We start from the raw sequence: 15,260 nt of genomic DNA on the forward strand, positions 1-15,260 counted from the left end.
AATTTAATGATTTTTTTAATGATATTTAAGTGCCAGTCAACATCTGGAAGATTTATTACAGCATAGGTATTCAGAAACTATCATCGTACAAGGCTTGTTGGTAACACTGTTTCTGAAACGAGACTAGATCCTAAACTCGATCCTTTTATTCGTAATCAGATACGATTGGATCATGAAACATTAAATTCTACTAGATTATTCCTACGCCAAGACGAAATCCTCTTGAGGTAAAATTCCATTTTCTTTCTCAAACCTTCCGAGGTGTTGGAGTTCGTGTGCCCTTTGAGGGTTTTTCAAACTGTACTGTCATCCGCAAAATAATGAATTAGTGGACACGACAAAAGGTCGTTGATGTGCAATAAAAACAAAGACGGGGATAGAACAGATCCCCGTGGGACGCCAGCATTCTTTATTGAATGTGAGAAAGAGTTAGAAAAAGCTACCACGGACTCACTAAAACAAATAATTTTTAGAAGTGTGATCTACAACGATTCGAAAGATTTTTTTAAATTAGTTCTTTCGGACGATAAAATCGGTTATTTGTTCAAGTAAGAATTTTGACCTTTGAAAATATTATATCAATTTCAGCAAAAGTAGGGAAAAATTGAGTCTACTTCGAACAAGCGGCCGATAACACATTTATAACGGTTCATCTCTTCAGTGTATGACAGTATTGTCATCGAAGTGCGATTTTTATCGCTTTATTCAGTAGTTTAGCAGAATTCCATAACGATTTTATGACCAATATAAAAACCGCCCGTATTACGCCCGTACAATGTATTGATGCACACGATAAAAGGCCATAAATGTGCAACAAAAATAATGCAGGACCCATAACCGATCATTGTGGGACGCCATCATTAGTTGAGAAGAGATTGAAGAGTTGACTGAATTAAGATGTTCAAATATAAATAAGAAAATAATAGAAAGCAGGGTAAGGAGAGTACATGACGCGAATTTAAATGGTAGAAGAAGTCGGGGATAGTTAATAATAATAGGATAATTTGTATAGCGCCAATTATGCGCAAAATCACTTCAAGTTGTGCTGCGAATGTGTAACAAAAATAATGTAGGACATACAAGTGATCCCTGTGGGACGCCAGAATAAATTAATTTTCCCAACTGCTCTCAACTTTCTTTGAGACTATTGCATCACACTCTTGGGAGATGGTAAAGGGCAAGGTTGGGAAGTCGACAAACGAAGTCTGCAATAATATTAATAGCAATGTTTGAAATCTATCGACCTTCATTGAGTACTGTATTTGTTTAACAATTAATTTAAATAAATAAACGCTTTGAACGACAGTCAGGAACAATAGATCAATCTTTTGTATGCACTCACAGGGTTGTCAAACACTGAAAAAACCATAAAACCTAGAATTTAATAAATGTTTTAATATCTTCCTTTTGTAACCAATCTTCACTGAGATCTCCCGTGCAGAGGATTTTATTTACATACATCTTATTAAAATTTTGTGGTACGAATAATATAAAGGAATTATAAATATATTACATAGAATTTGTTTTCAGTCTGTATTTGATGTCAGTATATATTCTATTTCTGAAATACCTACCCTTTGAATCCAGCTTTTTTATTTGAGATTTAATAAAATTTTGAATGAGACTGGGATTTTGCTGTAGAGTTTAACCAGGGTTATTATTCAAATGATTTTTGATAAAAACCTAGTGAGGATATAAATTAATAGAAATGTGTTTTGGGCGTATCAGCGTGCCCTAAGTAAGCTCATCTTTTCCTCACTTCTGATGATTAGCGATATCAGTTGTATTTTAAATCGGTATGGAACACAATTAATTCTAGGCAATTTCCATTCAGTGATTAAAAAACAATAAATTTGAGAGAAAAAAAGCTATTTCAATAGATTAACAATTTATGAAGATTGATATCTCTTGAAACTTATTTTATTATTCATTTTTTTTACTATATACATGGTGTCCAAAAACTATTGATATCAAATTTGAAGTCGATTTCAAGGTAAAAGGTTTTTTATTTGGGCTTTTGTTTTCGAGTAAATTGATTCCTAAGTTGGATTTTTTTTAAATAATTTGTTTACATTTGTTAAAAAGAATATGACTTTACTGGGGTACCCCGTTCTAACGTCACATTGTACATGGTCATTTGTGTGGATTGTAAATTGTTAATTTAGTCAAGTTTTTTTAGTACGATAATTTTAAGTATTTTTGCAAACGTTTATTTAACCCTAAGGTTTAAAAAAATGCAAAGTAAAAATCAAATTAAAATTTTTTAAATATATATTTTTTTGGGTTCTCCTTATGAATCGATTTCCTAGTTTTCTAGTGTGCCATTTGAAACCCGGGTGTACCTGTAACTATGGATTTACCTGGTAACTTAAAAAAACTTTTTTTCTGCGACAACCCTGAATAACGGCGTTAATGCAGTGAACTCGACGAAAGGCTATAATAAATAATATTATTGTTATACTGAGAGCTGAGGAATTTGCTATTGATCAAACGCAAAACAACAGTCGATGTGGTCGAAGAGTCACTTCAAATCAAATCGTGTGTGAAATAAAATATTAATTTATTTGCGTAAGGTTAATAATGTATAGCAAAAACAATGTAGGACATACAACTGATCCCTGTGGGATGCCATTTTTAATGTGAATTCCGCATAATCTAAACATTCCAAAAGACCATTCCAACCTTTAAGGCTTGAAAACACTTAGTCTGATAACCCTTCCTTAACCCGCCTCACAACATTGCCAAAACGGGTGACGATATAGTTGCCTTGTACTAAGATTGCATGAAATACCATCAAAGTGCTCGAAAGGGTCTTTTCCGTGTTAGACAGATACTTTTCAACCTCTCCCTTTAACGTCTCCTTCCCTTTTCCACTCCTTTCAGGAGCACTCTCCCAATTTTATTAAGGATTCCAAATTCCAACTAGCTCCGAGCAGTGGGGACTCTTGTGCGGTATCTGATGTACGCTTCGGTTCCTTTAGCCTACTGATAAATGATTGATAGAGAGAGATAATGCCTACTTGCTTCGTTTACATTCATATGCACCATTATTTTTTTCTAACTCTTAACATGACCCAGCTCAATTCAGTTGAATAAAAGTGGTCCTAAATGAGAGCCTTGGGGAACACCACTACAAACTATGAAATTTTAATAATGGTTGAAATCTTACAATATCCCGTTGATTCATGTCGTAATCGATAAAAATACGTACTTTTAAATGATTACTTTTCTTTTCCAGTTACCAAGGAATGTGGAAGTTGATAATCCTATCAAATGTCGCTTACGACGTTTCGGTAACGGCGGACACCCCGCTAAGGATCATGGCCAAACTGATACCCACCTATCCAGGTAAGTCACTAAACCTTCATCAATATTAATTTATAAAACCTTGCAATCAAGTTCACGAGAAAACGACCTCAATAATGGACTTTTTACATGATGATTTTTTCATACCGATCCCCATTAGGACACCATATCGGGACCCGTTAGCATGGGAAAACGTTGCTTTTCACGATCATTATTCTCATACTAACGATATTATACAGATTCGAGGATATAGTTGCCCGAAGAGTCACAAGAGTCTAAAACAAAATTGATTATGGATGTTGCCAAAGACCAACGGTATAATGTCCTTTTTATTCCCAACATGACTCCATATTCAAAAAAACCAAATGACAGACTGGACGCCATTGATTTAACAAGCGTTAATTCGTTGCGAGTACCTACACGGGTCACTCGACTGAACGCCTTGTGTAATGTTCAAAAATCTGCTAACAATTATTTCGTAACAAAGATTACAAAGACTTGGTAATAAGTAAGAAGTTTTATGCTGATGATGCGGCGCTGATTGCTAATAGTATGGATGATCTACAGTCACTCGTGTCTAGGATGAACCAAGTATGTATGAAGAATGAGTTAATGATGAATGTAAGTAAGTCTAAAGTCACGGTGTTTGAAAGAGAGAGTACGAAAACAGTGTGCAATATAGTTGTTGCTGAGGAATACTTGGAGCAGGTGGATGAGTTTGTGTATTTAGGAAGTATGTTCTAGAGAGATGGGAAGGCTGACAGAGATATTGAAACAAGGGGAAATGCAGGGAACTCCATTCATGGAGGACTGAACGCAGTTGGCGCTAACTAAACATTGTCCAAAGAAGCCAAGCTAGCAGTCCACAATGGAGTGCTGGTACCTACCCTGATGTATGGAACTGGCAGAGATAGGATGAAAGTAGACTGAATGCTGTTGAAATTAGATCCCTGGGGCGTATGTGTGGTAAAACCATGTTTGATGGTGTGAGGAATGTGGAGATCCGCAAAGAGTGCAAGGCTGAAGCAAGCGTAATGAGTAAGATTAAGAAAGGGACGCTTAGATGGTTTGGGCGTGTAGAGCGAATGAGCAAAAAAAGGAGTGTAAAAAGAATATATTATGCGAATGGTAGCAGAAGTCGGCACGATTAAGTGAATCAGATACTGGAGTCGGGCCATGTCAAGAGTCAGAATAATAGAAGAGTATGTATGAATGTGAATGAGGCAAGGAGTGTGTGGTGTGACCGAGATGTTTGGCGGTCCGTCCTCTCTGCCTACCCCTGCGGAGAAACGGCGTGATGGTTAGTTAGTTAAATTCCATGTTACCTACGTTTCGTAAACTCTTATGTTTCATGTTACTTATATTTTATTAACCCTTGCATTGTTAAACCTTATATATTATGTAAACTCGTCATTTTTATTAAAAAAATCTTTTGTATGTATAAGCCATATGGGCGTTTGAATTAAATAAATTGCTCGGTGTAACTTGGTGTAACAAAGTAAATACCTTATATTGTTAAGGCGAAGCTTAATGCCAAATCACTATTTTGATTAATCTTTATAACGAATTGGTGTACATTATGAAAACCAAAAAATATGCATTAGATAAATTGAAGGTTTTCCTATCGTTTCGCTTGAGTAGAATACAAATAAAATAATAAATAATTCAATAAAAAATATAAATGTAGACTACTAAAAAATTTTTTTTTTCAATAGAAATGTATGAACGCGTAAAGGAAACAACCATTAAAAATACAGTATTATAACTAAGATTATCTGTGACAGTTTAACTTGATTAACTTTTTTGCTTTCTTATAAAATTATTTACAAAATAAATAAAAACCAGTTTTTTGCTTGAAATCGAACGTTTCTAGACACAATTTGAATGCCTATTACCTACGATATAAGGTATACCAAGAATATACACATTTTGGCTTGTAGCTTCCTCTTAACAATACCTCCAACTCCTGACGTTTCCTATACATTCTGATGGCAACATGCTTCACTAGCGCCTCCTAGCAGCATGAGTTGTGCGCCTTGGTTTTTTCTGATATATTTTAATGGATTCTATGTGAAATTTTATTCTTTATTTCAGATTTGTAAATTATAGAAATCGAAAACAAATTTAAATTAGATTACCACATACGACCTCACTGCTTTTTTGCAATGCATCAACACAATATCAAAACTCTGTCTGTGATGGTTTAAAGAGGTAAAAACGATTACATAATTGTGAGAAAATTTGCACAAAAAGATGTTTATGTATTTTATAATATTAATGCATAAAAAAATATTTACATAAACTTGAACACCTTAAAATAAATTTATCTCTAAATAGTATAAAATAAAATCCGCGTCTGCCTGTTTGCACGCTTAGTTCTTCTAAACTACGTAACAGATTTTGATAGGGTTTTCACTATCATTTAGAGAATTTCTTCCGGAAGGTTTACATATATAATACATGGATATTATATTTATAGAAAGCAGAGAAAAGTCGATGTTTTGTAATCAAGTCGTAAAAATATATTTTCGGGCGCTTACATTGCTAACGCTGGCTAAACCTTATGAGATACATCAAAATAATGTACTGCGGAATTGTATATCTTAAAAATGTCTACAGAAAAGTGTTTTATGGTATATGTCTATCTCCTAAGGATAACCCGCAGCAACGCCGGGTACATGTCAACTAGTTTTTTTTAATAATTATATTTTCATGGTGTAAACAACGTTTTACATTTCGAATAACGACTTGGGAGTATTTTTTGCCGTTTATTATTTAGCAGAACCACGGAACCTACATTTTTTAACATTTTTGTATATTTTTTTAATCAATATTGATAAAAATACAAGTTAGAAAGTGCAAAATAACGCCACAAAATACTAAATAATTTCAATTATCCGCCATTGAAAGAGATGTCAAGTCAACATTCTACACTAGCTCCCTCTAGTGGCTAGAGTTGTTGATATTGCCAATATTTCATTGGAGTTGGCCAGCTCAGGCACGGGGTCAAGTTAACTACTCAGGGCCAGCAGATAAAACACAACTGCTGACGCTGTACAAATCGCAAGTGCGCCCACAGTTGATTTTGGCAGCCACCTCTCGTCTGGAGCCCCGAAATAGCTGAAAAACTCTTGACACTGTGCAGAAACGGGAGGTTCGTTTGAAATATTTCACTTGAGTCTTAAAGAGATCAATTTTGTAGGAGGGAGGATACACAGAGGCCGGCAAATCGTTCCACAGAAAAAATTACCTCAAGAACGGGTAAAAGAAACGACCCGTTCTTATCAGGGGTGCAAAATAATCCTACTAACTTTGGCCAGAGAGCCAAAACACAATCATCAATATTCACAATATTGTTAACTGTCAGATTTAAATTTAAAAATAGAATAGAACGTAAAAATATACTCACCAATAGAATGTAGAATGGTGATTGAAGTTCGCGAGAATTCGGCAGCCAATCATAACACAGAACTTACACAAATACACCAATCACAGTTGAGCACTATATAAAAACATTTCGTCGAAATTTGCGCGAAAAAAACGTATAAAACGAGGAGAAATAAGTTGAAACAAAATATATTTTATTAATTCCACGATGAAATGCGATAGCGTACCTTGTGTTTTCCGGTTAAAAACGGGATTGCAGGCACTTAACGAATGTAGCGAGCGTATTAACACTATGTCGGAACACGTGTACATAAAAATCACAGTATTTCCGCATTTCCTCATTGTATGTTATCAGGTGCTAAAACATGTGTTCCGATGTGTTAAGAATTTACTAATAGTTTATCAGAAAACGGCCTGCATTCCCATTTTTAACCGGATTACCAATAATTTAAAGAGAATTAGCAATGCTCATGTTTCTCCGTGTGTCTTAGACTTACTGGCTTCATTGAATTAAGTCATGTCATTACATTAATAAAAGGATTTTAAAAATTACATTTAAATACAATATTAAACTACAAATGTGAAACAGAAAAATATTCGATCGCATCTAGGGACTCTACCACTGAGCTAATTCGACCCTATTCCGTTCGCAATACAACGCATTACCTTATAACCTAAAACTTTCAATCACAAACAACAAAAAATTGGCAAAATCTCGTAACGTTCAAAGATGGTTTGAAAGGGATAATAAAAAAACGATAATAATTAAGTGAAAATTTGAGAAAATATTTAATAAAATTTAAAATAGAGCAAAAATCTCTCGACAAATGCTTTAGTTGCATTTAAAGATACGCTGTGAATTTTTTCATGCCAATAACATATTAAGGCGAATCTTAATGCTAAATCACTATTTTGATTAACCTTTATAACGAATTGGTGTACATTATGAATACAAAAAATATGCTTTAGATAAATTGAAGGTTTTTCTATCATTTCGCTTGAGTAGAATACTAATAAAATAATAAATTGCTCAATAAAAAATATAAATGTAAAATACTAAAAAATATTTTTTTCAATAGAAGTGTATGAACGCATAAAGGAAACAACTTTAAAAAAATCGAGCCTGAAAAAATTGCTTAATTGAAGCTTAATGCCAAATCACTATTTTGATTAATCTTTAAGACAAATTGGTGTACATTATGAATAAATAAAAATATGTTTTAGATAAATAGAAGGTTTTCCTATCGTTTCGCTTTAGTAGAATACAAATAAAATAATAAATTACTCAATAAAAAATATAAATGTAAAATACAAAAAAAAAAATTTTTTCAATATAAATGTATGAACGCGTAAAGGAAACAACTTTTAAAAAATACAGTATTATAGCTAAGATTATCTGTGACAGTTTCACTTCATTAACTTTTTTGGCTTTCTTATAAAATTATTTACAAAATAAATAAAAACCAGTTTTGTGCTTGAAATCGAACGTTTCTAGACTCCATTTGTCAAGCGATTTTAATACCTATTACTTACAATGTAAGTTATATCAAGAATATACACATTTTTGGCTTGTAGCTTCCTCTTAAATGACAGAACAAAACGTGTTTTAAATAATTTTTGTAGCTTACTTAGCGATTGTTTTTTGTGGAGGGAATTTCATATAATTAACGTTTTGGCATAACAAATGTATAGATATTATCTTCTCTCGAATGTTCTGAACTGTTTTAGAAATTTCTAGAGTGCCAAACTTACAGCCCTTATATCTTCAAAAGCACGCCCTTCGGGTAAAAACGCGAACCTTCTTCATGGATAAGGGATAGAGGGCTTCCACACCATATAACTCCCTTGAGCGTATCGGGACTCGTTTCTGAGTTATAGCGGCACGTACATTGTACACTTACTTTCATAATATATCTTTATTAATGTATTTACGAAATATTTTTCAATTAACTTTGCTAATTCTGTTTTAAAATCAATTATTTATCTTTACAGTCATCTTTGAACACTCTTTTCAATTCATATTAAGGCGATGCACTACGTCGTGTAGTATTTTAAATTGAGCCGCTATCAATAACAACCCTTACGTAGATGACGATAAGGTTTAAATTCCCGCTTAACACCATCCGCCTGTTTTGATTTATGCAAGAAAAAAACATGGCCAAAAAGTGCCTTTTATTTTATTTTGTGATGTTAAGGCATAAATATTTATTTTTTTTCCGATCATTTTATAAATAACTTAATTTGCCACATTATACAATAAAATCATAACCGAAAATGGGTTCGTTCGTAAGTAGGAGATTTTAAACTTTAAAGCTGTTTTCATAGGCCTATACATTATTTTTTTCTGGGCTTATAAAAAGACTTATAATAAAAAATACTCGATTATTTTAAAGGTCAAGATGTATTTCTACTTGCAGTATTTAATTAAAGCATCTGAAACATTTCTAGGCGACTAAATTTTCAAACCAAAAACACATGATTTTGCATTACCACGTATGGCATCGCCTTAAATTAATTTTAATAACGTTATTGGGAATAATGTATCATAAATAATATTTTGTGATATATTTTCACTTAAATAAACAAAATAAATAAATCTTTTAAAAATGACATAATACTATTTTTATTTAAAACTTTAAGTGTTAGAAATTTGGAATGCGGGTTCTTAAATATCTTTAGCCGCGTTTGATGAGCAGATCTGAATAGTTAAGTAAGTACCACCTTCCTCTGCCCATCTCCCTTCCCTCCTACTACCTTCAGTCCCACAACATACCCGAATTAAGGATGTCATAGGATGTCACTCGCTTCTGACGGTTGAGAACAGAACCTCTAGTGCGGTATTAACATTAAAAAAGATTTATTTAGAAGTGCCCAAAAACGAATCTTTTCGCCAATAACATCGTTAGTAGTTGTGATGTTTGTTTCGTAGCTGCTGATGTAGTCGAAGTTTGTTGCAATACCTCGTATGTTGCCCAAGTGGGAGGGTGTGTGGAAAAAACGCGGTAGTTACAATTTGCCTCAGGCGATTCACGTGCTAACCAGATAGGCTTGCACAGAGCCGAATTTAACGTACACACATTTGTAATATACATTAAAATACTTGTAATTTTCTTGTAATTGTCACCCAAAACGAATAGAATCAAACAAGAATTGCGCAAGGACAAAAATGAGAATAACAAATTATTAGAAGCAATAGTCGTATGAAATATCAATACAAATTGAAAATATCTCCCGAGTAAAAATAAATTGAACTCGCACCTTCTGATGTCCAGTCAAATGCTCTGGAATAATTCAATATGTACTAGTACTTCAATCAACAATTACTGCATATTATATTTTTTCACCTGTTAAAAACCAACTTTATTTTTTGTAGGAAAGGCTTTGTTAATTCTAAATTTCCCGCTAGATGGCTTCGAGACATATTATATCTACATTTGTTGGTGAAAATATTTTGACTTGTCAAATATTATTATTTTTTATGACAAGCTAATGTTTTTAAGACAAGGTTACTCGGTAGATATTTTCAGTTTGTATGGATATTTCAGGCGACTAATTATTGCTTACAATAATTTGTTATCCTTTGTGCTATGCATGAAAAACCTTGTCTTATAAACAATAATTTATCATTAAAAAATAATTATGAGTATTGCTAATTTATCAAAAATGTCTTCAAAATATTGATAATCCGGTAAAAACGGGACTGCAGGACGCTTCCTGATAAACTTTTAAGTAAATTCATAATAATATCGTAATATAACAGTGTTCATGCACCTGCATTTGTCTAATAATATATAATTACGAAATGACGTCGTGACAATTCACTGGTAATTTAGTAATATTAGTTTTCTTCATACGCTTGTCTAAATGGTTTGTAAGTGATATTTGGTGTGTATTGAAATTTGTTTGTAGAGTTTTAGCGTATAATTGAAATTATATAATTATAAATTATCTTTAAGGCGAAGCTTAATGCCAAATTTCTATTTTGATTAATCTTTATAACGAATTGGTGTACATTATGAATACCAAAAATATGCTTTAGATAAATTGAAGGTTTTCCTATCGCTTCGCTTGAGTAGAATACAAATAAAAATATAAATGAAGCAAAATATTTTTTCAATAGAAATGTATGAACGCGTAAAGGAAACAACTTTTCAAAAATACAGTATTATAGCTAAGATTATCTGTGACAGTTTCAATTGATAATTTTTTTTGCCATCTTATAAAATTATTTACAAAATAAATAAAAACCGGTTTTTTGCTTGAAATCGAACGTTTCTAGACTCCGTTTGTCAAGTGATTTTAATGCCTATTACCTACAATATAAGGTATACCAAGAATATACACATTTTTGGCTTGTAGCTTTCTCTTAACGAGAAACCTGTTATATGTCCGTAGAAATTGGGTACGTGGGGGCCAAATTAAAATTTATATACAATACAGAACAGTCCGGCTCTGATGTAATTAATACAGGTATTACGAACAGATGGTTTGCGACATGACTGACTCCTCGTAATACTTGAGAATAATTTAGTATTATTGAATGTAAATATCGACAAAGACCTTCTAATGAATTAGCTTAAACATTTATCTTTATAATGTTTTTTTAAATGACTGATACTTTAAACGGGAAAATTCGAGGAGATGTCGAGTGGAGCGACTATTTGAGAAAACGCGAGAGACGTTATGTCCATAAAAACGTATTTCTAATATACATCAAAATTAAGGGGAAGCTTAATGCTAAATCATTATTTTGATTAATCTTTATAAAGAATTGGTATACATTATGAATACAAAAAAATATGCTTTAGATAAATTGAAGGTTTTCCTATCGTTTCGCTTGAGTAGAATACAAATTATATAATAAATAACTCAATAAAAAATATAAATGTAAACTACTTTAAAAAAAAAAATTTCAATAGAAATGTATGAACGCGTAAAGTAAACAACTTTAAAAAAATACAGTATTATAGCTAAGATTGTCTGTGACAGTTTCACTTGATTAACTTTATTGCTTTCTTATAAAATTATTTACAAAATAAATAAAAACCAGTTTTGTGCTTGAAATTGAACGTTTCTAGACACGATTTTACCTACAATATAATATTAGGTATACCAAGAATATACACATTTTTGGTTTGTAGCTTATTCTTAACATGTGAGACCTCACAATAGTGCCCCTGACTATACAGTGTAGAGGCAGGTTAGCTATGTCGCCACCCGGTTGGGCAGCCTTGTGAGGCGGGTTAAGAGAGGGGCTGATTTATTAGTGCGGGTCTTGAAGAGGGCCGGATTATATGAATGAGGAAAAACAGATGCCGAGAACTCGTTCCACATACAAGCCGTCTTAGACAAAAAGCTCATTAGAGCAGGATCCATTAAAATACCTGTAGAAAGAACTCAGCATGCCCACATTGCGTCGGTACATTAGATATGGCAATAGGTCTGTTAACAATGGATTATCAATCACACGGACTGCCCTCCTGCACATTATCAAGAAGATTAATTTATCTAAAGCATATATTTTTGTATTCATAATGTAAATCAATTCGTTATAAAAATTAATCAAAATAGTGATTTGGCATTAAGCTTCGATTAAAACAAAAAAAAAAAAAATATATTTTTCGACAACAAAAACTCGGGCAAAGTCGGTTAGTTACAACATCCAGCGATATTTTAATCAAAATTAACACTAACGATGTTGTGACAACTGTCAAACATGTCAATCTCAAAATGTTATTAAAATTACATTGAAACATATTAATAATGGTGAAACGTTCAAAGTACAATTTAATTATAGACAAAAAAAAATTAAAACAAATTATTAATCAATAATAATATAAACAGTGTAACGTTTGTACTGAATATGTTAAAATTAAAACAAAACAAATTTCTAGTAGCTTTGAAAATTGCCGCAAAAGACGTCTGACTAACTAACCATCACGCCGTTTTTGCAGGGGTAGGCAGAGAGGACGGACCGCCAAACAAATCGGTCACACCACACACTCCTTGTCTCATTCACATTCATACATCGTCTCATACATACTCTTCTATTATTCCGACTCTAGACATCAAGTATTTGGTTCAAGTAATTTCCCTTAGGGCCTCTATCATATCTGGGGGTGCTGTGTGGATGGTATTTTTGGTGAGAGGAAGGAGTGAACATGTTGTAAGAGGGAGGAAACACGATAGAAAGGCTGTTAGAGATATTGAAAGAAGTGTAAATGCAGGAAACTCCATTAATGGACGACTGAACGCAGTTCAGCAACAAAAAAGTGACCAAAGAAGCGAAGCTAGTAGCAGTCAACAATGGAGTGCTGGTACCTACCCTGATGAATGGCGGTGAGGCATGAAACTGGAGAGGAAGTAGTGTTGTAGGAGGGAGTAAACACGGAGGCCGGCAAACCAGCACAACTATTAAACACAAGAACATGTCATTATGACGGCCGGCATAGTCCAGTGGTAACGCATTTGACTGCCATTCCGAAGGTCGCGGGTTCGAACCCGGCGTGCGCAAATAAATTTTATTTGATTAATTTGTGTTATTTCACAATTAATTAATTAAAATAATATATAGTATATTTGCGGCACGTTCCAGAGTGGAAGATACTACCAGTATCGCCCTGGTGTAAGACCACCATTCAGAATTGAAACGTTGCTCCAAATGGCTTTAGCCGTGTTTAGTGACTAGATCTGAATAGCCAGGTACTTCCCCACCTCTTTCCCTTCCCCACTTACCTTCAGCCTCACAACATCCCCCAATTGGGGATGCCATAGTCTCACTGGCTCCAGACGGGAGCAGTTGGGACTCTTGTGAGGTATTCACTATAAAAAAATATTAAAAAAAATTACAACGAAATGTTGAAAATCCAACTAGATCAATTAATAACGCTAGTTCTTCACATAGTCTATCGAAATATCAGTAAAAAAAACACAGTAGTCCGACTGCAATCTGTCCGTTGTGATAAATAAATCTATCAAACGGTTTGTCAAAAGTTTGATTGGGTGTGCTAAAGAAAAAATCGAAAAAAAAACAAATCAACCAACACAGACCAAAAAATTTCACTTAACTTATGTTTTTTTTATTATATATATTTTCGAAAAGCCACCGACTAAGACAACACGCCAATTGGTACTGATTGAAAAATAATGAATCAGTACAAACTATTAGTGTAGCTTGTCATGAGATGTCGTTAGAAGAAAAGAAAATTAACTGATTGAATTTAAATCTTATGTAAAACTAGCTGACATATACCCGGCCTTTCTGGGGGTTATCCTTAAGAGATAGACATATACCATTAAGGACTTTTCTATAGGCCTTTTTAAAACATACAATTCCGTAGTAGATCATTTTGATGTATCTCATAAGGTTTAGCCAGCGTTAGCTATAATGTAAGCGCCTGAAAATAATTTGTTTACGACTTGATTACATAATCGCGACTTTTCTCTACTTTCTATAAATATAATATGCAAGTATTATATATGTAAACCTTCCGGAATAAATTCTCTAAATGATGGTGAAAACTTTATCAAAATCTGTTGCTTAGTTTAGAAGAACTAAACGCACAAACAGACAGACGCGGATAGCGAATTTATTTTATACTATTTAGAGAATACGACAAAGACTATAAAATTAGCTGTAAGCACCAGATTTTATTTTTCTAGACGATGAATTAGTAACTTCTCGAAGAATACCACTAGAAACATTTTGGATTTTAGTAATACGTTCATCTGAAATAATTAAAATAATAATCCCCAAGGAAAAATCGATTTTCTATGCCTGCCAAAGCAAAGTCGACCGTAGGCCATCCATTACGCCGGGCCGCACGCTGTTTGTTGTTTTACACGAGTTCATCACTTATGTCGTTCAGATTTTCACTTTATTTTACTTCACTTACATCGCCTCGTCTTAATACAATCATATGTCCGATGTTGGCCACTGTAAACTGTCCGAAACTTTGGCTAAATAAGAAGAAAGAGACACACGGCACAGTAACACTAAAACTAATCACAGAAATAAGTGACACCTCGACTTGTGCCAGGGTTTAAGACTGGTCGATCAAATTCTAAATACCATATCTCTGTTGTTGTTCCAGTTAACAGATAAAAATGATAAATATTTATTAGAAGCCAATCTGGCTTCTTTGCAAGGGTCAAGCGTATCCAGATAAAGTCCATAGTAATCTCTATAAGGGTTTTACTAAATAAAAAACATATCTATAGATAATTTAAAATTTAGTTAGAAATTATCTCAATATGTTTCAATAACAACGGTTTCTTCAACGGTTCCAACTAATAAAATCGTCTGTTTATGTGCTTAGTTCTTCTAAACTACGCAACTGATTTTGATAAGGTTTTTACTATCATTTAGAGAATTTTTTCCGGAAGGTTTATATGTGTAATTCATGCATATTATATTTATAGAAAGTAGAGAAATGTCGGATGTTTTGTAATCAAGTCGTAAAAAATATATTTTCGGTCGCTGACATCGCTAATGCTGGCTAAATCTTATGAGATACATCAACATAATGTACTACGGAATTCATCTCATTTATACAGCTTTCAGTTTA

The 15,260-nt window shown here is 33.2% G+C and overlaps 2 protein-coding genes across 2 annotated transcripts in view; one reads left to right on the forward strand and one right to left on the reverse strand.

Annotated features, from left to right (window-relative positions):
* The window catches only part of LOC149415737 (uncharacterized), a 176,178-nt gene that overhangs the window by 117,402 nt on the left and 43,516 nt on the right, over positions 1-15,260 (reverse strand). The gene's annotated exons all lie outside the window — the stretch shown is intronic.
* LOC149415738 (uncharacterized) overlaps positions 1-15,260 on the forward strand; it is an 87,032-nt gene that overhangs the window by 53,788 nt on the left and 17,984 nt on the right. Inside the window, exon 8 of the mRNA XM_089642194.1 lies at positions 3,239-3,348. Within this exon, the coding sequence (XP_089498320.1) occupies positions 3,239-3,348 (110 nt within the window). The remainder of the gene's footprint in view (positions 1-3,238; positions 3,349-15,260) is intronic.

The sequence above is a fragment of the Hesperophylax consimilis genome, chromosome 17 (assembly GCF_061612785.1).
Source record: "Hesperophylax consimilis isolate HC1 chromosome 17, BYU_Hcon_1.0, whole genome shotgun sequence".
In the NCBI taxonomy this organism is placed as follows: Eukaryota; Metazoa; Arthropoda; class Insecta; order Trichoptera; family Limnephilidae; genus Hesperophylax; species Hesperophylax consimilis.